Source organism: Chelonia mydas, chromosome 1 (assembly GCF_015237465.2).
Source record: "Chelonia mydas isolate rCheMyd1 chromosome 1, rCheMyd1.pri.v2, whole genome shotgun sequence".
Classification (NCBI taxonomy): Eukaryota; Metazoa; Chordata; order Testudines; family Cheloniidae; genus Chelonia; species Chelonia mydas.
In genome coordinates this window covers 115,508,925-115,530,878 of record NC_057849.1, presented here as the reverse complement: position 1 = coordinate 115,530,878, position 21,954 = coordinate 115,508,925, and the positions used below count along the sequence as shown (strand labels likewise).

General features: G+C 41.0%; 1 protein-coding gene across 8 annotated transcripts in view; it reads left to right on the top strand.

The window, feature by feature from the left end:
* Positions 1 to 275: 275 nt before the first annotated feature.
* The window catches only part of MAP4K4 (mitogen-activated protein kinase kinase kinase kinase 4), a 245,918-nt gene continuing 224,239 nt past the window's right edge, over positions 276 to 21,954 (top strand). For 2 of the 8 annotated variants that reach the window (XM_037898037.2, XM_037898030.2), the window contains exons 1-2: positions 276 to 1,175; positions 1,663 to 1,728. In XM_037898037.2, the coding sequence (XP_037753965.1) occupies positions 1,119 to 1,175; positions 1,663 to 1,728 (123 nt within the window). In that variant the 5' untranslated portion in view covers positions 276 to 1,118. Of the gene's footprint in view, positions 1,176 to 1,662; positions 1,729 to 3,379; positions 3,475 to 21,954 lie in introns of those variants that run through there. The other 6 variants (XM_037898046.2, XM_037898052.2, XM_037898076.2 and 3 more) reach the window with 6 other exon arrangements.

The window sequence follows — 21,954 nt, the reverse complement described above, 5'->3', positions numbered from 1 at the left end:
AGATAATAATGTTTCTCACTTCCACAGTGTTTTGCATGTTCAAAGTGCAAATACCCTTATTAATCCTGAGGTGTCCCTGAGTGCTGGAGAATGTTGTGAGCCCTTTCACCTTTAACTGTGTGTTCCTCTGCTTTTCTTCTTCTTCCTCTAGCCTTGGGGATTTGCTCTAGACTATGCTGGGCTGTTCCCACATCTAGCTCTGTGCCTAACACGCGCATGCAGCGTGTATTGTTACTGGGGTGGGTGTAATGTGTGTGTCTCCAGCCATCGCCGGGGCACTAAGGCAGGGCAGGGACCTTAGCAGCGCTGAGGGAGGCCGGAGTGAGTTATCTATTGTTCTCTGCCACACCCCTGTTGAATATATTGAGCTAGGCGCTGAGACACACACACGGCGGCTGGGAGAGGAGCGAGGATTTTTTTTTTTCCCAGAAGTGCTTTGGGGTGTTGTGTGTTTCCGCTGGTTTTTCCTGCCGGAGAAGGAAAGGGGGAGCTGTTTTCTCTCTGCCCACAATCTATTTTGTATCCCTTTTCTCCTCCTCCCTGGGTTATCTTTGTCTCACTCCCTCAACTCCGCTCAGCAGCGCTGCAGGTCGGGAGCTTCCCCCCTCCCAGCCAGTGCCTTGTGCCCCGGGTGCAGGAGCCCAGCAGCCGCCGGAGAGGAAGAAGAGGAGGGCGGCGGCGAGCACGGAGGGACCCGCGGCTCTCTTGTTCGCGCGCGGGGAGGCTGCGAGCCCCCTGCGCCGGAGCGGGGCGGCTGGAGTTGGGCTCGCGCTGGGTGTGTAATGCCCGTGCCCGGGCGTGCAGGGGGGAGCCCGGCTGGCAGCTGCCACCTCAACATGGTGTAACTCCGCTTCCGACACCGACTCGCAGCACCCGCCGAAGAGAGGCTGGGAGAGCTGGGGAGGAAAAGCCCCCCCCGACCCCGCTCCTCGCCGGGAAAGAAACCAGCGCCCACCGCCGCCTCCGGCCAGCCGGCCGCCCCATGCAGCAGAGGTGCGCCCCGGCTGAAGCGGGCAGGAGGAGGTAGAGCAGCTCGCGCAAGTCACACGTTTTGAGTATTAACCCCCCCCTCCAAAAAAAAAAAAAAAAAGAAAAGAAAAAAAAAAAAAGACGGGAAGATGGCGAACGATTCTCCTGCAAAAAGTCTGGTGGACATCGACCTTTCCTCCCTGCGGGTGAGTGCGCGGGGCTGCCCCCCACCGCACACAAAGGGGGCAGCGCTCCCCTCGCCGGGCTCCTGGGAGGGCTTTTGTTACTGCGAGCATAGAGAGCGCCGGGCCGGGCCGGGCCGGGCTGGGCTGGGCTGGGCTGGGCTGGGGGTGGGTGGGTGCGAAGGAGCCGCTGGGTTTGCAGTCGGCTTTGGGGGCAGCTGCCGCCCAGGAGGGGCACTTTGTTGGCCAGTCTGGCTGCTCCCTTCCCCTTCCCCCCCAGGAGTGGGAGCTACTTGGGGGTGGTTGAGGTGGTGGGGGAGAGTTCAGCCCTGGGCTGCTTTCCTTTGTTTGCATGTATTGGCATGTGCATGGAAAAACAGGGCGCAACAGCTGCGCAGCCAACATCCTCTCTAGCTCCAGACCCCTTTTTACAAGACTCTCTGCCATTTGCGAGAGCTTTCAAAAATGTAACCCTACTTCTCTCCCCCCGCCCTTCTTTTTTTCTTTGTAGGACCCAGCTGGGATTTTTGAGCTGGTGGAAGTAGTTGGTAATGGCACATATGGGCAAGTCTATAAGGTTTGTGTCAGGATTTCTCTCCTTTATCTTTTTGCACAACACGTACTTCCCTGCTTTGTTTACCGCACATCTGATGGCAGGTCACCCTATTCTGCATACAAAAGTTAAGGATAATTTAAAAAAAAATTCTTCTTGTTGGTGACCAACTGGTTTCTACCTTTCCAGATGACACTACTGGTGTTTAGAAAAGGGGCATAAATTACTTTCTCAGAGTTACCTCTCCTGATAAGGTCTAAGATCTTCCTGATTTATTTTAGAAAATAAAGAACAAAACAAAAGATCACTCCAAGGTACTGTGGTTCCCGGGGGGTCCATATAAATAGAGGTGTGGGCTCATCAAAAAATCAAATACATTTTAATGGCAGGTATTGCTTTTGTGTTTACTTTAAACAAAGCATTGACCTTGCTTAAAATTGTGACCAATTTTCTTTGCTGAAAACCTTTCAAAATGCTTAAGATGCAAAGTCTAGGTTAAGTGGTGCTGCATCATATGCTACTCTGTTATGCACAGTATACAGGGCATGGGTGTTGGGGGCAACCGTAGTTGGACAGATTATTTGTCTGAAGATGGTAAAATCAGAATGCCTAGAATAACCTGTTTGATAAGTGTATGATTTAAAAAAAAACAAAAAAACAAAAAAAAAAAACCGAAGGAGGATAGTGAGAAATAAGAGATTGTCCATGTGGGTGTGAAAACAGTTTACTTTATACAGCGTTCAGTAAGTGGAACAAGCAAATCTGAGATTGCATGACTTTGCAAGGAGTAGCGGTTACCAGTATGATTAATAGTGATCAACCATACAGTTTAATAAATGGGTTAAGGATTGAAGAAGTCAATAATTATTTACGTACAGATGTAAGGGAATGGGGGGGGGGTGGAGTAATTAGAAATAACAGAACATGGTTTTCTTTTATTAAGAGAACTTACCACTATCAAACTACCATTACATGTCTCTAAATAAGCCATTTTGGTATGTCTTCTCCAAACATTTAGGTTTGTTTTAAGAGGGTGAACTTTAGCCTCAATGATGGAGAGACAGTTGTGTCTCCTCCTATACAAGTTAAATTTTAAAAGTAGAAATGAAGTAATTTCACTGTTTCTGTTTGCAAAAGGTGGAAAACCATATGGCTCAACAGGCCTGAGTAAGATAGGAAGATTGATTAGAGGTTGACCTTTGACACCTCCCTCAGGCTAACCCATTTAATAATTCCTTTTCTGTAATCTTTGTGCCTACTAAATTTGCATCACCTGAGCCCTCCTTAAAAGAAAAAGGGCGTGTGTGTGAGTTTAAACTCCCCTATTAATTATTGCAGTTGGTACATTGTTAGCTGACTTACCTGATAATACTTTTGAATTAATTAGTGCATTTCTTGTAGCATTAACTGTCTGACAATAGATGTAAATTTCATTTTGGTTAAGTACTTAAAGCAACCTATTTTAGAAACTAAGCTGAACAAATATGGTTACCAGTTTAAAACATGCCATTAGAAAATCATGCTAGATTTAAATGGCAATCACTTTACTCTGACTGATAACCCACAAGCTAACAGACTTTGTCTATCTGAGGTCTGGTTTCAACATACGTGGTATTAATATTTTTTTTTCTGTATTAGAAAGTGATAAAATATTTCTCCCTTCCCCCAGTAAATATTTTGAGAAAAGCTGATTGGGTACTGCAGTTCAGAAGGTATTTAATGCTGCTTTGTTATAGAAAGAAACCCCTCTGACATCAGCTTAGTGCTTGGGTAAGTGGTGTTCTTGTATGTACTACTGTAACCACTCCACACTTGCCCAAAACATGAACATGTCATAAGGTTTTTTTTATAACCATGGGCTTGATTCTGAGTTTTGGTTGTGACTGCAACATTGGGCTGTAAAGCAGTGTTTAAGTTTCCTCCAGCTCTACCCTTGTTTCTTGGGGCGAAAATCCAGTATCATCCAAAGATGAGAATTTGATTTTTTTTTTTTTTCAACAAACAAATTTGACTTCTTAGGGAAATAGGTGATTATCTGAACCAGGTGTGCCCCGTTTCTCTCAGCCCCATCCTTGTGATGTGTTGATCAAGTATTTTTATTGTTTTTACTTTTTAACTGCAAATGTTTGGGATTGGTCCTGCTTTGAGTAGGGGGTTGGACTAGATGACCTCCTGAGGTCCCTTCCAACCCTAATATTCTGTTTGCAACATATGCCTAGGTGCCAGAAAATTGTTTCTATTTTACAAATAATGGTTAGAAGTTTTCAAACATGGCTAGTTTGGTTTATTTCCTTGTTTGTGTGTTGGCATCACTGAGATGCCATCCAGACTATAGGAATAAGGTTGTCTTGCTTACTGTCACTACAGAGACTACCTCACGGCACTGCGTTTTGTTGTCTCTTTGTCTGGCTTCTGTACATCAATGTTTATACTGATGGTCATTTGTCTTTCTGGGCATCTTCATTCACCTGTTGAATATAGTCAATGTTACGGTCTCTTCCCTTCCCAACCCCAGCAGAGCTCTTTGAAAATGTTTCCCTTCATTTAAAAAAAAGTTAAGATTTTTTTAAAAAAGGGCACCTAAAATTAGGCTCCTAAATCACTATGTAGGTGCCTAAATAAAGCTCTAGTCCTGCAATGAGCAGCATGTGGTTAGAGCCTTCACCCACATGGATTTCGGTGGAGCTTTGTGTAATCACAAGGGCCTGCCAGCATGGAACTCATTGTGGGATTGGGGTCTAAGTGGCATGATTTTAAGGAATGCTGAGCACCCAGCTGCTCCCATTGAAATCAATAGCTTCCCTTTTTTTCTTCTTTCCTCCATAGCTTTGCTTATGCCTCCACATTTCCTTGGGGAGACTTGCTTTGCACTTTAAGAAAAGCATGTGATGCAATGGTGAATCAGGGAAAAAATGTGCATGACATTTCCTGGGCTCTGTGTGACTGAATGAGATGGAAATTCTTTGGTTATTGTATGTTCAGTAGAGGGTGGATAGTTAATGTATTGGTATTTTCCCCAGAGTCTAAAAGATTGTAGCTAATAGTCCCTCCGCAGATTATTTAAATCCATCTTGTTTGTTCCTCTGTAGATTATTTTAAATGTAGGAAAAGAATAATAAGAAATCCCTGAATTAAGCTGTTCCGAGTCATATTTGTTCTTGTTTAGGAAGAAAAGGGTTAAAGTTTTGTGAGATACAGTGAGTGAAGTTAACCTCTGAATCACTGTGGATGTAGATAACTGTTAGGCCTCTTGTTTAAAAAGAATAAAAAGTTTTAGAGAGCAAAGAATTGTTATAATTTTGAGAGAAGAGTTTCTCTTCAACAGGTTGATATCAACTGATCTTGAGCTAAATGGCATGTACAGACTTGCCCACAAGCATGTATTTCCTTCTTGCAGGAAAAGGAATTTCAATGGTTTGATGGATTGTTGAAAAAATTTACCCTGTGTTTTGCATAGCCTTCAATTCCCTTTGTAAACAAACAATAGAAAAAAGTAGTTTTTAGAGTTGTTGAATTTGTTACCCAGGTGTATACCCCCTATTTAACTACTATAGTACACTCACGGGGAATTATCTGAATGGCATGGAATTTAGCAGGAAAATGGTGTTATCACGGTTGGTTTGGCGCTATCTTTTGGAACAATGAAGTCTTCATATAGGGTGGCCTCGGGTCCTTGACTTAGTCCAACTTTATCAGAGCGCTTAAGTGTAATAGGAATTTATAGTCATTGATTGGGCAACATGTCTTCAGAATTTTTGGGATCATTTGCAAATATCGCAGGAGCAGTTTTGCACTTCTATAGTTAACATTTTTTTCCACACCACAATAGTAAACCTTACATTAAAGGGTAACTTTGTTCACCCAAAATGAAAACATTCACCACGTTTCATTTGAGATAATATTTAAATCTTGTAACGAATCATTTTTTTTTCTTGATTTGGTAAAATGTACAAAAAGGGGACTGTGTAAATTATAGATATTCAATAACCCTTTAAGAAATGTATTGATTTCACATCTTCTTAAATAAATGCATTTTAGATGCATATTCTGTAAACTAACTTTAATTTGAGATTAAGGTATAGTACCATATAGTGATTTTTCTCTTGTACTTTTAAAAAATATAACTAAGATATCAACATTTTAAAGCTTTTGTTCATGTGGTATTGCTTGTCTTCTTCACATGTTATATTTTGAGACCTCATATTTCTGTAAAGATTGGGGGGGAAAGTGTCCATGGTAGGTTTGAGGCATACACAGGAAAGTACCAGGAAGCTCAAAATTAGGGGTGAAACTTCTAATTACCCTTAACTCATGCTAGTGTTGCTTTCTAAGAGTCTTGTGAGAGTTAATTCATAGTGAAGGCTTCTTTTGTTGATTTCTGTCACAGTCTTCCAAAACTGCATGTAAATGATTCGTATTGTCTAACTTCTGGCTCCTAAAAGGACATGATGTAAGATACGATCATTTAAATGGTGATTTGAAAATAAGTTTAAAAATCAGAGCGAGATTTTCCCTTCATTAAGGGTACTCCATTTTATCTTAATGCAGTTTTATTTTAAAAGGTGGCTTCATTTTTTCTGTGCTTGGTATTCCTAATAGCCATTTTTTTTTTTTTTTTGTTCTCCACCTAGTAAACAGACTACATTGTGAATTCTAATGACGTTGTTAAACGTGAATACAATTCCAGTCTTATCGCTATAAAGACAAACTGTATTCAATGTCAGTGAGGTCACTTGGTTTCAACTGGCCCAGACCAGCTTATTTAAGGATGAGCTGCCCTCCTTTTAGCTCTTACTTTCTGGGGGAATTCAATTGTGTAGTGCTGGTTTTCTCGGGTGGAAGCAGGGATGCCAAGGGTGGAAGCAGGGATGCCAAAACCGTAGTTCTGATGCAGAAAACCGGTGTTCTTGTTCCTAGAGGTAAACGTATTCTCAGTTCATTTTCAACAGAAAGTTCATTGTTGATCATCCTTCACCTCCCAAATTATTTTAATTCAATATACAAAGGCAAGGCAGGTGGCCAGTGGGGATTACTGATATTTATTTTTATTAAAAAAATGCAACCTGTTAATTGTGGGTAACCACATGTTACTCTCCTCCTCCCTCCCCCATTCCATCTGTCTGTCTGTCAAACCTGCTTTTTTGTATCTTGTCTTACGTCAAATGGCAAGCGCTTAGGGCAGGGACAGTCTCTTACCATAGTTTGTACAGTGTCAAGCACAATGGGGCCCTGATCCTGTGTGAGGCCTATATGCGCTACTGTAATGGAAGGAATGAAATACAGTATTAATAGCTTGGTCTAAATCCCCTTAAAAGTCAGTGGAAAGATTCTGACTGAGGTCAGGAGAAGTTTGATGACCTTTTTTTTTTTCTTTGCCCATTTTGCTTGTTTTTTGTAGTATATCTGTTTTTATTATGTAAACAGTTGTTGCTGGGAGACCTCTCCTCAGCACCCAACTCAGTCTGTTGTGCTTGTTTTCTTAACTCTGGGGAGATCCTTTGTGCAGTGATTTCTCTCTCTCCTGTAGAAGGGGTGCACACTCATCTTCACAGCATTGTTCTCCCTTTTCCACAGGGGTCAGAGAAGTCCCTCCACAAGTCTGGGGGCCTGAGGAGGTCGGGGGGAGAGGTCTATGCAGGCAAGTGCCCCCTTGCGAGCCCCCCATGGAGTTTACAAGGACACAATAATACAGACTGCGGCTGTATTCTTTGTGGAGCCTCCTCCATAGGGAGGACTGCTGCCAGGAAGCAGATGAGTGCCATCAACGCAAAGACAGGATACTTCAGGACAGTAGGCTGCCCTCTGCAGCTATGTTGAGGAAAGTCCTGCTTCCTGATGGGATAATGTAGGGGATCTCCAGAAGGGGGTCCTCATGTAGTTGTCCTTCTCCTGGATCCCTCTTGTGTATGCTGCATTAGAAGAGGTGACCAGCCCTTTATATTATCTTGCTTTTGTTGGTTTAGTGTAAATCTTGAACTCAAAGTGTGGTTGACTTTTCTCTCTTGCAGTCTAGTAACCCCCCCCCCCCCCCCATGAGGTTTTGTAAGTGAAGTTTGTAGTTTGAATATCAATTCCAGCTGCTCAACTCTGGCCTGGTCTCCACTTAAAAATTAGATTAACCTAGCTACGTCGCTCAGAGCTGTGACAAGTGTTGTGTCCTGAGCACTGTAGTTAGGTTGACCTAACCCCTAGTGTAGATGCAGCAACGTCACCAGAAGAATTCTTCCTTTGATCTAGCTACAGTGCCGCCTCTTGGAGAGATGGAGTAATTACATCGGCAGTAACTCCAGAGATGGAGTAACTAAACCGTTGATGTAGGAAACATCTATGCTCTGACACTACAGCGGCACAGTTGCAGTGACTGTAGTGTAGACATGGCCTCTTTCCTTAAGAGCCGCCATCCTAGAAATTAATTAGGGGTTTTCTTCTTTGCATTTCTGCCTCTAAACTCCAGCTCTTACAAGATCATTTCTCACTTCCTCTTTACTCTGAAGGATGTTGACATCCAAGATGTGATATCATTCACTTGCACGAGATGGGTTGAAATCCCAGTAGACCATTACCTAAGAGCATTAGTTTTGGTCCCAATCCACTTCCCACTGGAGTCAATGGAAAGAGTTCTATCGACTTCAATGGGAGGTGGATTGGGAGGCAATTCCGAACTCTACTTAAGATTATTATTTTTGATCAAATATTGTCACTTAGAGCATGGCATTCCCCCTAGTTCAAAAACCAGTTACTTTGGTTTTAAAAGGGACACCATCAACTTCAAATGTAATCTGCTCAAAAAAAGAATTAAAAGTAGTTTTAGATACTACACAGGAGCCGTTCTACGAACCGTGAGGTTTTACCATTATTTCTTAATATTTTCTATAAATATTTTTCTCTCCTTTTGTTGCTGTGGGAAAGACCTCCTCAAATTGGGAAACTGTGACACTGAACACTGCACACGCAATGCTGCTCAATGAACAGCCTGTTGTTTTTAAGTTGATGATGCCTCTCTAACAAGGCGCAAAGAAAAATCAGGCCTGACAAATCAACTGTCATGCAGCGAGTAGGAATTTTTCCTTGGGAAGTGGCATTGGCTTCTGCAGAATCTAAATGTTCATTGTTAATTGCTTTTAATGTTGCAAGTTAACTCTCTGAATGTGAAGTGGGTATAAACGGATACCTTGATGTCATAAGTCTCTTTCCTCCCTTCCCTCCCACTGACAGTGACCGGCTTGACATTTTTTTTTTTTTTTTTTTAAACTGCACTAACAGCTCGCATTATTAGCTTTGCAGGAATTTGAGGGTGCTTAGCACTTCTAAAAATCAGATCACTTTTATCTTGGTGTCTAAATATGGATTGGAAATTATTGGCTAATATCTTTTAACTCCTTGTACCAATCCACCACATGGAGCTGTTGGATCTAATTGTGTGCTCAGCTACTTCAGCGCAGCAGCAGAGGTGAGATAGAGGGACATATCTCCTCTCGGATGTGGAAAAGAACGCCATCAGTTTAAAGAATCCTTTTGTAACGACGACGTGTTTCACTAACATCTTGGGTGTGCCAAGGCTACAGTCCAAAGCTGCCAAATCATAATTGGTGAAATTAGGGATTTTTTTGCATTTTGATTTGGGCATTAAAAGTTGAACTTTTAGAGTATGTTTCACTTTCTCCTTCTCAATATTTGGGGGAGTACAAATGTCTAGAACACCAGTGGTTTAAAAGTTTGTTTAAATCCAGACTAAAATCATGAGTTCAAAAGATTGTTGTCTTAACTTTTCTTAATCCTTAAATTATGGGCTCCAACTGACTGCTTTAAAAAAAAAAAAAAAAAAAAAAAAAATTTCCCAGGCACTTTAGCCAATTAAGAAGTGTTAGTAGAGTACCTTACTCTGACCTGAAGATCTGCAAAATACATAAGCTTTTAAAAAGCTGTTCAGGGCCAGAAAAAAAAGTATCCCAAAGTGTATTTTTTCTGCATTCTTGGAACATAAAAATTGACTGAAAGTATAACAAATTTATACACTGCCTGCCAAGAACATCAGTTCAGGCCTCTCGAGAGAAATTTGGGGCTCTGGTACACCATGTTTACTGGAGCCACACCCCCTCCCGTTTCACCCAAGTTACAAATGTTTTGGGGGCTCCCTTAAACTCCGTGCCTCGGTACAATTGTCGTCCTCTTCCCTCTCTCTTGTCAGCTCTGCATCATCCCATCAAGGCGTCAATAGGGAATACTTGTGGCTGAATGCCCTGAAAATAGGGGTCTTTTTGCAAAATGGAAATGCTGTCAGACTCGTAATTGTAGCATCAGTGATATATACTGCTGTAAGATTGTGAAGTACCCCTGTAGAGAGCTGATGCAGTGGTGTCTGAATTAAAAAAAAAAAAAAAAAAAAAAAAAAGGGCGGGGGTATCTACAGAGTGGAAGCCTTAATTGCATATTTTATTTTTTTTAGTGCTTCTCCAGAAAATGGATAGTGCTGTGTATCATTAGTTTCTTCACAGTGGGCTGCTGTACTGAAAATGGGTTGTAGAGTGAGCACTGCACACAGACATGCTCACTCATTATTTTGCAACTTTTTCTTTTTCTTACCTGGATTCACGTTACATTTTTGAAAGTGCACTTAGAAAGACATGAAACCATGCTCTTAATTCCTTTCTCCTGCCTTCATCATGTCCTTTATCAAGGAGTAGAAGATGTACTAGGAATGAACACACCTCTTCATAATTTAAAAGTGAGGAAGTCTGTACTTGCAAATAGAATACCTGTCAGTGAAACAGAAGGTCCCTGGATCCAAGTGTCCTATAAAGGTGACCTATTTTGTATGCATTTGCCAAGGAGTTAATTTGCTTTTCTTTAGCTAGTATCGTCTCTTCACTACTTAGTTGTCATACCTATATTAAGACTTGGTATTTAAATATAGATGGTTTTATATTTGTAGAACTTCTCAGGAATCTGGCTGAGATGAGCTCTTCGTTTAAAAACAGGCATGTTGTCTACCTCCACTCTTGTGTCCATGACGATGAGCTTTTTGAATCTTTTTCTCCTTGAGAAACTGTGCTTGTACAGAGGCCATACTTATTTATTTACTTATTTACTTTTTTAGAACAGAGCTATAGAAATGTACCTAAACTCAACATGACCAAAATAGCTGGGTTGAGAATAAATACGTGACATCGGATCTGTTTATCTCCTCAAAGATAAGTTTCTCTGCCTGGTATCCTTCCCTCTCTCCCTCCCCCTCCCCCCAAAACAAAAAACAAACAAAACCCCCAAACCTGGCTTTTGATTGTCAGCTGTTAGTGTGCACTTTCCTTTAGCCCAAAGGAAAACTGCACCGCTTCCTGCAGCTCCCATTGGCCAAGAACTTCGAACTGTGGCCACTGGGACCTGCAAATGTCAACAAACTGGTGACCTGCCAGTAGATTACCCTGATGGTGGTGCGCGGCCCGCGGGCTGCCGGTTGCCCACCACTGGTCTAAATCCAGTGCTGAATCTAACTGCCCAGATGCAACTGTACTTCACTCTTTTCCCCCACAGTAGTTGATGAAACCGTTTTTTAGAGTGGTTTTTAAAAAAAATCTTGGATAGTTTCCCTTGCCCCTTACTTACCATGGATTAATAGTTTATTGAGACTTCTAAAATTTGGTATATCTGTGCAGTTCAGGCCAGTATTGCTTAAGGATGATAATTCCAAGGGAATTTTGTGTGAGATATTGGTGGTTTTAAAACAACAAGAACAACAGTTTAAGAATGTGTTAAATTAATCATGCATGTTAAACCAAAAATGCAAGTATTTCTGGGTTTTTATTTTTGTTGCTGCTATTTGCTTAACTTACCAATTTTTACCTAGATATTATGGGGGATTCAGTTAGTGGTCCTGTATCACAAGGTGTAGACACAAAGGAGCGTGTCAAGAGCTATAGGGAAGACTCTACTGAAAAAATCCTTGCTTTATTTAAGCAATGCTATTTTAAAAAAATGTGTGTCATATTTTATATATCATATGCACATAGAAATTCAAATAAATGTTTGTGTGCATTTGCATGAATGCGGTGTGTAGGTTCTTTAAATTTCACCAAGCGGAGCTGGCATGTTTCCATTATTCTTGTTTAAATTGCCACCTTCCCATGTGTTTCTGGTGTAGTCTTGTGGGGGAGGAAAGAATGGCAGTCTATTAATAGATGAAGGGGGGAAGCTGTACAGTAGCTATTACAGATCCCTTGAATGCTTTGAATAACAAATTAATGAAAAACTTATTTAATACAAGTGATGGAAAAGGCACATAGCCTTCCTCCCACCCCCCAAAAAGAGTAAAAATCTTTGGAGACTGCCGAGGCTGAAATGTACATACATCTTCTTAAGCATTCTGTGTGCATTCTATGGGTTAAACTCTAGCGTGATAAGTGAATATGGAGGAAAATATTTCCAGTCATTTAAAATAAATTGGGGTTGCTAAATTACTCGAATGTTAAAAAGGGGGATGGAAAGAACGTCTTTATCTTTCTGAATATATTATATGGTAGGGAATAAAACCTTTAATATTGACCTGATTGGATTTGTATTAAGGTTCAAAGAGCTCTTGTGAATGAGGTAATTGTTTTATGTCACTGACTCGATGGTTTTCAAATCTAGTGGCTTAAGGCAGAAAGTCAGTAAATCAGTGTCTGCTAGCAAAGCTACCTTTGCTTAGATTTCCTGTGAGGTAATGGAAGAGTGCCCTCTTTTCATAATAGAAACAATAGTATGTTAGTTATTGATGACAAAACTTCTTTCTGGTTAAAGTTAAGTTGTGGAGGTGCCTTCTATCTAATGGAATGTAATGGCAGCTCTTGTGCAAGCCGGAGTAGCGCACTGACTCTTCCTAGACCACAGGAATTTCAGTTACAGATCAAGATGCCTGTTCCTCCTTGCTCCAAGGAAGGTATTCTGGTTGTTGTTTCAGAGTACATCCTCTGCTGTTGTGTTCCTCAAAATACTTATTTTATAGCTAGAAGGGGAAACTTATGCAGGGAGTAGCATTTTATGGTTCCCATCTGTGGCTTTTTAATTTTTTTTTTTTTTTGAATTGCAGAAGGGAGCAGGGAAGGAAGCAGAAGTCTGCAAATGCTCTCAGCAGTGTTTGTTACTTTGTTCCGGTAGGGAAAGGTGTATTCATTTGGACACATTGTATAGAATTGTGTTAGAAACACCTGTGTTGGAAGCTCCTTGACTTGGAGAATGCAGTCATACACTAGCACAATTAAGTGGGTTATAGTCCTACTGTTTCACTTGGGTAAGAGAAGACAAATGAAAGAGTTTGTAACTGCACAGATACTTAAAGTGCAGTTCTAGTCAGAAAACTGACTTTAAAAATGTCACCATCTCTCTCAGAATTTAACTGGAGGCGACAGATCTGAGTCTTGTAGCTATCATTTTAGTCACTAAGGCTAATAGACTACTCTTTTTTTTCTCCTGTTAAGTCTGCAGAGTCAACACAGCTGAGAGAGTATGAGCTGGATTCTATTCCTCTTTGTTTGTCATCATCAAAAGTGTTCACTAAAATCAAATGTATTACACCTGTGCAAACCTTTTGAAGCCATGGGGTTGTACAGATGTTAATGATGAAGGCATGATTTGGCCCACAGAGCCTTTATAACTTGTGATTAGCACAACAAATGGTTTAAAAACAAAACAAAACAAAAAACCCTGAAAACAACAACAAAAAAACTCAGGCTAAGCTGGCAGGGCTGGCAATTAGGGGAAAAAAAAGAAATATCTTTTTACCTGTAAATTGAGCACATTTGATCTGGAATCAGAGATGCAAGAATCATGAAGCCCCCCAGAAAGCCATTTTCCTCATAGAACCACACTAAAACTTGCCATTTGATCAAGGTTAGCTGAAGAAATGGCTGTAAATTTCCTTCAAATAACTTTTTATTCAGGTTCTATTAACTGTATTCCAGTTAACAAATGTATTGTGTTAGCAGCTAATAGTGGAAATTACTAGACTGGTTTTGGTAAATATTTTAACTAGTCAAAGCTTTTTATCGCTTGCCAGCCAAAGAAGATTGTTTGTTTGTTTGTTTGTTCGTTCTTCTACAGACTAAGCACTGTGTAGCCAGCAACAGTACAAACTTCTTCCTGTAGAGCCTTGTTTATAATCTGACCTTCAGAGACCATTCTTTCTGTAAAAAGAAAAGGAATACTTGTGGCACCTTAGAGACTAACCAATTTATTTGAGTATAAGCTTTCGTGAGCTACAGCTCACTTCATTGGATGCATTCGGTGGAAAATACAGTGGGGAGATTTATATACATAGAGAACATGAAACAATGGGTGTTACCATACACACTGTAACAAGAGTGATCACTTAAGGTCTACCAGCAGGAGACCAAGTGGGGGGGGGGGGGGGAAACCTTTTGTAGTGATAATCAAGGTGGGCCATTTCCAGCAGTTGACAAGAACATCTGAGGAACGGTGGGGGGGAATAAACATGGGGAAATAGTTTTACTTTGTGTAATGACCCATCCACTCCCAGTCTCTATTCAAGCCTAAGTTAATTGTATCCCGTTTGCAAATTAATTCCAATTCAGCAGTCTCTCCTTGGAGTCTGTTTTTGAATTTGTTTTGTTGAAGAATTGTCAGTTTTAGGTCTGTAATCGAGTGACCAGAGAGATTGAAGTGTTCTCCAACTGGTTTTTGAATGTTATAATTCTGGACGTCCGATTTGTGTCCATTTATTCTTTTACGTAGAGACTGTCCAGTTTGACCAATGTACATGGCAGAGGGGCATTGCTGGCACATGATGGCATATATCACACTGGTAGATGTGCAGGTGAACGAGCCTCTGATATTGTGGCTGATGTGATTAAGCCCTGTGATGGTGTCCCCTGAATAGATATGTGGACACAGTTGGCAACGGGCTTTTACGTATCACATATTTGCAACAAAACAACTTCAAAAACAGACTCCAATGAGAAACTGCTGAATTGGAATTAATTTGCAAACTGGATACAATTAACTTAGGCTTGAATAGAGACTGGGAGTGGATGGGTCATTACACAAAGTAAAACTATTTCCCCATGTTTATTCCCCCCCACCGTTCCTCAGATGTTCTTGTCAACTGCTGGAAATGGCCCACCTTGATTATCACTACAAAAGGTTCCCCTCCCCCCTCGGTCTCCTGCTGGTAATAGCTCACCTTAAGTGATCACTCTTGTTACAGTGTGTATGGTAACACCCATTGTTTCATGTTCTCTATGTATATAAATCTCCCCACTGTATTTTCCACTGAATGCATCCGATGAAGTGAGCTGTAGCTCACGAAAGCTTATGCGCAAATAAATTTGTTAGTCACTAAGGTGCCACAAGTACTCCTTTTCTTTTTGCGAATACAGACTAACACGGCTGCTACTGTGAAACCTGTCATTCTTTCTGCGTAAGTGAGAGATGATTCTGTGTGAATGGCTGTTCAGTCATGGGTTTCTTTAGAGGTGGGCTTGATATATGTACTTCAGTGTGTTGAATTCCTTAAGTTTCTTTTATGAGTGACTCTGGGCTGCTATGAAGGATGTTGGAGAGAGCACGATAAATTTACTAGCGACTTGCATCTGAATCAGAACTGAGTGCCGTGTCATTTAAACCAGTGGTTCTCAACCTGGGATCTGGGGTCCATGTGTAAGGGGTTTGCGAAAGACTTAGTTGAATTCTGTTCAGTCAGGTTTCAGTCTTTCTTCAGAGTCAATAGATTTCCAAAGGGGTCCGCACCTCCATTTGAAATTTTTTAAGGGTCTAGAGATGCAAATAAGTTGAGAACCACTGAGTTAAACCACCTCACTTCAGTAGGAATTTTGCATTATGTCAACAAGAGTCCTATGGGAGAGTATGAAGTGAGCAACTCTTCAGCAAATACCTGGTTTCATGATATGAATGTTTTTGAATGAAGTTGCCTCTCTTGCTTTGTTGAGCAGTAGGAATTCTATCTTTAACAGATTTATTCAGACTGTGTGAATATATAATTTATACATGTAAATATAATTTGACGCAAAAATAAGTCCAACAGAGTAATAGTGCAATAGAACAAATCCTTCGTATTACAGCACGTGAGTATGTGTTCATTTTATTAATGTATTTTTTCCCTCCCCCTGGAAACACATGGGGCAGATCCTCGGCTGGTGTTACCCTGTGTAGTTTTGTTGAAGTCAAAGGAATTATTCTGAATTACATCAGGTGAAGATCTGGCTCCACTGTGTGAACTATAGAGAAAGAGTTAGCACATTTTTGTAGAAGGCCGGGCTTTCACCTCAAACTTCATATAAAATATATTATTTCTCATACCCCCATTTAACATATAATGCCTCCCATGCCTTTGCCTCTCTCCAGTATTTCTGTTTTTTACTTTATTTCATCTCCTCTCTAAGGAAAATTTCATTTCTAATTGTGCCTTTCTTCAGATGTCCCCCCACATCCCCTGTTCTCTCTCTTTCTCTCTTTCTCTCATATATCTGTGCTCTATTTGCTACATTTTTCTTCTCTCCCCTGAGTTAAACTTCTCCTCATTCCCTCTTTCTCTCAATCTTACTTCTTAACCTTACAGTACCTTCTCAGGGCTTGGCTATGTCTGTACAGTTTTTGTACCAATTTAACTGTGTAAGTTTGAAAACAGATATGGTTACGCTGGTGCAGCCTCAAGTATAGATGCAATTCTACCAGTATAAAGGTTCTTATTTCTGTACATTCACTTATCTCCTTTTCTTGTTCTTACATCCTCTTCAGAACTTTCCCAGGTTTCATTTTTTGGGGGTAGAGGAGGTGGTAATACTTGTTCTCCTGTAGTACCTCTTCTGTGCAGGGGGAGGGGTTGTCCTTTTCTTCTGCCCCCTGTCCTCACTGGAGTGAGGGGGGATGTGGCAGATGGATAGTCTTCTGCCTTGAGTGAAAACCCAGTATTTTTTTCTTTTGGGAATTGAAAGGATCCTTTCCATCTCTCGAAGCTGCGGTGATTTAAGAACATACGAATGGCCACACAGGGTCAGGCCAATGGTCTGTCTAGCCCAGTATCCTATCTTCTGACAATGGCCAATGCCAAAATGCTTCAGAAGGAATGAACGGAATCAGGTGATTTATCAAGTGATCTATCCCCTGTCATTCAGGACCAGCGTCTGGCAGTCAGAGGCTTAGGAACACCCAGAGCATGGGGTGGCGTCCCTGACCATTTTGACTAGTAGCCATTGATGGACCTATCCCCCATGAACTTATCTGAATCTTTTTTGATCCCAGTTATACTTTTGGCCTTCACAGCATCCTCTGGCAACAAGTTCCACAGGTTGACTGTGTGTTGTGTGAAGAAATATGTCCTTATGTTTTTTTTTAAAACCTGCTGCCTGTTCATTTTATAGGGTGACCCCTGGTTCTTGTGTTATGTGAAGGGGTAAATAACACTTCCTTATTCACTTTTTCCACCCCAGTCATGATGTTGTTAAACCGCTCTATATAGACGCACCCGAGCGAGGACCTGCTACTGGGAGCTACTAAAGCTGCTCTATTCAGTGTTCCCGCTGTACTTGCATATGAGTGGGAGCTGAGTGTGTCCTCTGGCCTCTGACTGCTGCTAGAGAGAGACTTGAGGAAGCGCTTTGTTCCCTTTCACAGATGTAAAAGCCCCATGGTCAGAACACCTTGCAAAGGATGGTTTGTGGGGATTGTATGGGTACTTCTTTGCCCTCCTGCTTGCTGACCTGTTAGCCTCATGTTGCCGTATGGGGGCAGTATGCAGACGGAGCTCATAAAGAATCTGTCTCCCAAAGCCTGTCTTAGACTTGGACTTAAGATTTGAGGTTAGCATGGGATATTTAACCTTGTTTTAGAAATCTCATCCAGACAGGGCCCTAGGCACTCTGCCTTAGTGTGCTAACTTCACATTTTAAACCCTGGACTAGACAAACCCCCTGAGGCTGTGACAGTCATCAGAGGTGGGGAGAGTTCTCCTTTGCTAGAACCCAAATACAAAACTAGCAACAAACAGTAGTAAAATGTGGAAATCTCTTCTCTCATTAGCTCCTGGGCGACTAAGCATTTTTCATGTGATATGTTGTTTACTCTTTTTATTTTTGTGTGTGTAGTTTTTAACTTCTTTTCCCCCCTCCCCCCAGTAACTGAGTTTTCAAAATAATATATAAATTTAATAAAACAAAACAAACTCCCTTCAATCTTGAAATAAAGTGTTGGGGCTAGTGTCCACTTGTTTTTGAAGCTGGGGGACTGACTTAGTTCTTTCATAGGACAAACTAATCCTCTGACTTGTGGTGAGAAAGATGTACTATATAGGAACATAGTCGCAACATAGTGTTTTGTGAAAAGTTAGGTGTGGGTGTATGACAGAGACCCTGCTCTTTGGCCCACGTTTCTCCCTGGTGTCAGTAGGTGCAACTCCCATTGACTTCAGGACTTGATATGGTCCTCTGATTTTTTAAGTCTGGGTGCAGCCTAGCTGTGCGAGGGGATAGCTTGCTCAGTTCTGCAGTCTTCGCAACCACTGTATAAATACAGTTTTCCTTTGAATTAACAAATAGACTGAACACTTTATCCAAGGCTACTTGACGCCAGCGTTAGCACATTCAGAGCGGGTGGGAGGGAAAGTCTTAAACAACTTGTGGATAAATGCTTGGGAAAGGTTTAATCTTCTTGGCTTTTTGAAAGCTTTTTCCCAAGTCTGTAAACAGGGCCTTGCTGTTATCTTCAGCTTGCCCCTTCAAGTCTTAAGATCTGCTTCTGCAAATCATTTGGCTGTTTCGCGCTCATGCTACTTCTCTGCATTGTCTTGAAAATGTGTGCCTGGAGGGAAGTTTCGTTACAAATATTAGGAATACATTTTAGAAAAACATTCATGTTCTAATCTTTACGCTTTTCAAAATATTCTCAGTCATGACTACTCTAGCAGTGAGGTTAAGAAAAAGTGTTGGGATATTTCGCTGTTGATTCTGGTGCAGATGTTTGTTTAGAATCTCTTTTTTAAGCCGTTAAAAGCTGTAATGAAAAGAGAGTCCTGTTCAGTTCCATCACGTGAAGGCAGACAGCTAAATATTGACGAATTTTATAAGTGCTTGTACACAAATGCAAGATGTCTAAATACTAGGATGGATGAAGCTGAGTGCTAAATGAGGATGTTGATATAACAGGCATCACAGAAACTTGCTGGAACAATGATAATTTATGGGACATGGTAATACCAGGGTATAAAATATATAGGAATGATAGAGTAGGTCGTGCTGGTGGGGGAGTGGTGGCACTATATGTGAGAGAAAGCATAGAGTCAAATATATGGTAAAAATCTGAAATGAATCACAGTACCATAGAATCTCTATGGACAGAAATTCCATGTTTGAATAGGAAGAGTATAGCAGTGGGACTCTACCACCAATCACCTGATCAGGATGGTGATTGGGAAATCACTGGGAGATCAGAGAGGCTACAAAACCAGGAAACCCAATAATAATGGAGGATTTCAACCATCCCCATATTGACTGGGTACATGTCACCTTAGGATGAGATGAAAATTTCTAGATACCATGAATAACTGCTTCTTGGAGCAGCTAGTCATGGAACCCAACAGGGGAGAGACAGTTCTTGATTTAGTCCTAACTGGTGCCCGGGATCTGGTCCAAGAGGTGAATATAGCTGAACTCTCAGTAATAGCAACCATAATGTAATTAAATTTAACGTCCATGTGGGGGGAAGGGGAGAGGAAGGGTGGTTGACTACCACAGTAGCATTTATCTTCAAAAAGGGGAGCTACACAAAAATGAGGAGACTAGTTAAATGGAAACTGAAAGGAACAGTCACAATACTTGCTTGCAAGCTGCATGGAGACTTTTAAAAAATATCACAATAAAGGCTCAAACTATATGTATACACCCCCTGCCTCCAAAATGCCACCATGTCTGAAAAACAGAGTATTTAAAAATTGGAAGTCAAATCCTACTGAGGAAAATAGAAAGGAACATAACGTCTGGCAAGTCAAGTGTAAAAAGTATAATTAGGCAGGCCAAAAAAGAATTTGAAGAGCAACTAGCAAAAGAGACACAAACTACCAGCAATTTTTTTTTTTTTTAAAGTACATCAGAAGCAGGAAGCATGCAAAATAGTCTGTGAGGCCACTGGACGATCAAGCTGCTAAAGGAGCACTCAAGGAAGACAAGGCTATTTGGAGAAGCTAAATGAATTATTTGCGTTGTTCTTCACTGCAGAGGATGTGAGGGAGATTCCCACACCTGAGCCATTCTTTTTAGGTGTCACATCTGAGGAACTGTCCCAGATTGAGATGTCCGTAGAGGAGGTTTTTGATCAAGTTGATGATAATAATTCAACAGGACCAGAGGAACTCAAGGATCTGAAGGTACTCCAATATGAAATTGCAGAACTACTAACTATGGTATGTAACCTATTGCTTCTGAGCCTCTGTACCAGATGACTGGTAGCTAATGTAACTCCAGTTTTTAAAAAAGGCTTCAGAGGTGATCCTGTCAATTATAGGCCAGTAAGTCTAACTTCAGTACCAGGCAAATTGGTTGAAACTATAGTATAGAATAGAATTATGAGACACACAGATGAACATGGTATGTTGGGGAAGAGTCAACATGGTTTTTGTAAATGGAAATCATACCTCACCAATCTATTAGAATTCTTTGGGGCCTGTCAACAAACGTGTGGACAAGGGTGATCCAGTGGATATTGTGAACTTGGACTTTTAGAAAGCCTTTGACAAGGTGCCTCATCAAAGGCTCTTACGGAAAGTAAGGGTCATGGGGGATAAGAGGGAAGGTCCTTTCATGGATCAGTAACTGGTTTCAGATAGGAAACAAAGGATAGGAATAAATTATCAGTTTTCACCGTGTAATAATGTAGATAGCAGGATCCCCCTAGGATCTGTACTGTGAACAGTGCTGTTCAATGTGTTCATAAATGATCTGGGAAAAGGGTAAACAGTGAGGTGCTAAAGTTTGCAGAGAATACAAAATTACTTAATATAGTTAAGTCCAAAGCAGACTGTGAAGAGTTGCAGAGTGGTCTCACAAATCTCTGACTAGTAAAGAAAATTGCAAATGAAATTCACTATTGTGAAATGCAAAGTAATGCACATCAGAAAACACAATTCCAGCTATACGTACAAAATGTTGGTGTCTAAATTAGTTGTTACCACTCAAGAAAGAGATCTTGGAGTAGTCATGGTTAGTTTTCTGAAAACATCTGTTCCATGTACAGTGGCAATCAAAAAAGCTACCAGTACTAGAAACCATTAGGAAAGGGACAGAAAATAAGAAAATGTCACCGTGCCACTATATAAATCCATGGTATGCCCACAGCTTGAATGCTTCTTGCAGTTCTGGTCACCCATCTCCAAAAAAAAAAAAAAAAAAATTAGAATTGGAGGAAAAAAATGCAGAAAAGTGCAACAATGATTCGGAGTATGGAACAGCTTCCAGATGAGGAGAGATTTAAAAAGACTGGGACTGTTCAGCTTGGAAAAGAGATGAGTAAGTGGGGGATCTGATAGATGTCTATAAAATCATGACTGGTATGGAGACAGGGAACAGCAAAGTGTTATTTACCTCTTCACATAACACAAGAACCAGGGGTCATCCAATGTAATAGGCAGCAGATTTAAAATAAACAAAAGGAAGTACTTCTTCACACAATGCATAGTCAATTAGTGGAACTTGCTGCCAGGGGTGAGGGCAGAAAGTATAAGTAGGTTGAAAAAAGAATTAGTTAAGCCGTCAATGGACCTTTGCTCCATGAACTATCAGTCAAGATGGGCAGGGACGCAAGCCCATGCTCTTGTCCCTAAACCTCTGAATGACGGGTTGGATCATGCGATAATTGACCAGCAGAATTATTCCTTCTGTTGGCACATGTTGTGCTGACAGTAGGGGGCTACTCCAGCATAAGTTCTGTAGTGCAGACATGGCTTCATAGCATACATAAAGTCACTACTCATTTGTGCGTGCATAAAGGAGAGGAGGGTGGGGGGAGAACTCTTATACTGACCCATCCAGACATCCATAGCTTACTGTAATGGACATTTAGAACATGGTGCATGGGGCTCTGGCAATGAAGTCACTAATATCACCTAGCTTAGAACAGTCATGTGGAGGGAATGGTTGCGAGTTACACCATCCAAAAAAAAAAAGTAAATGTCACAGCTATTTTACAGGCATTTTTTTTTTTAAAAGTCAAAGCTGTAAATATTAAACAGTCCTCTCTAGCATATATTTGACT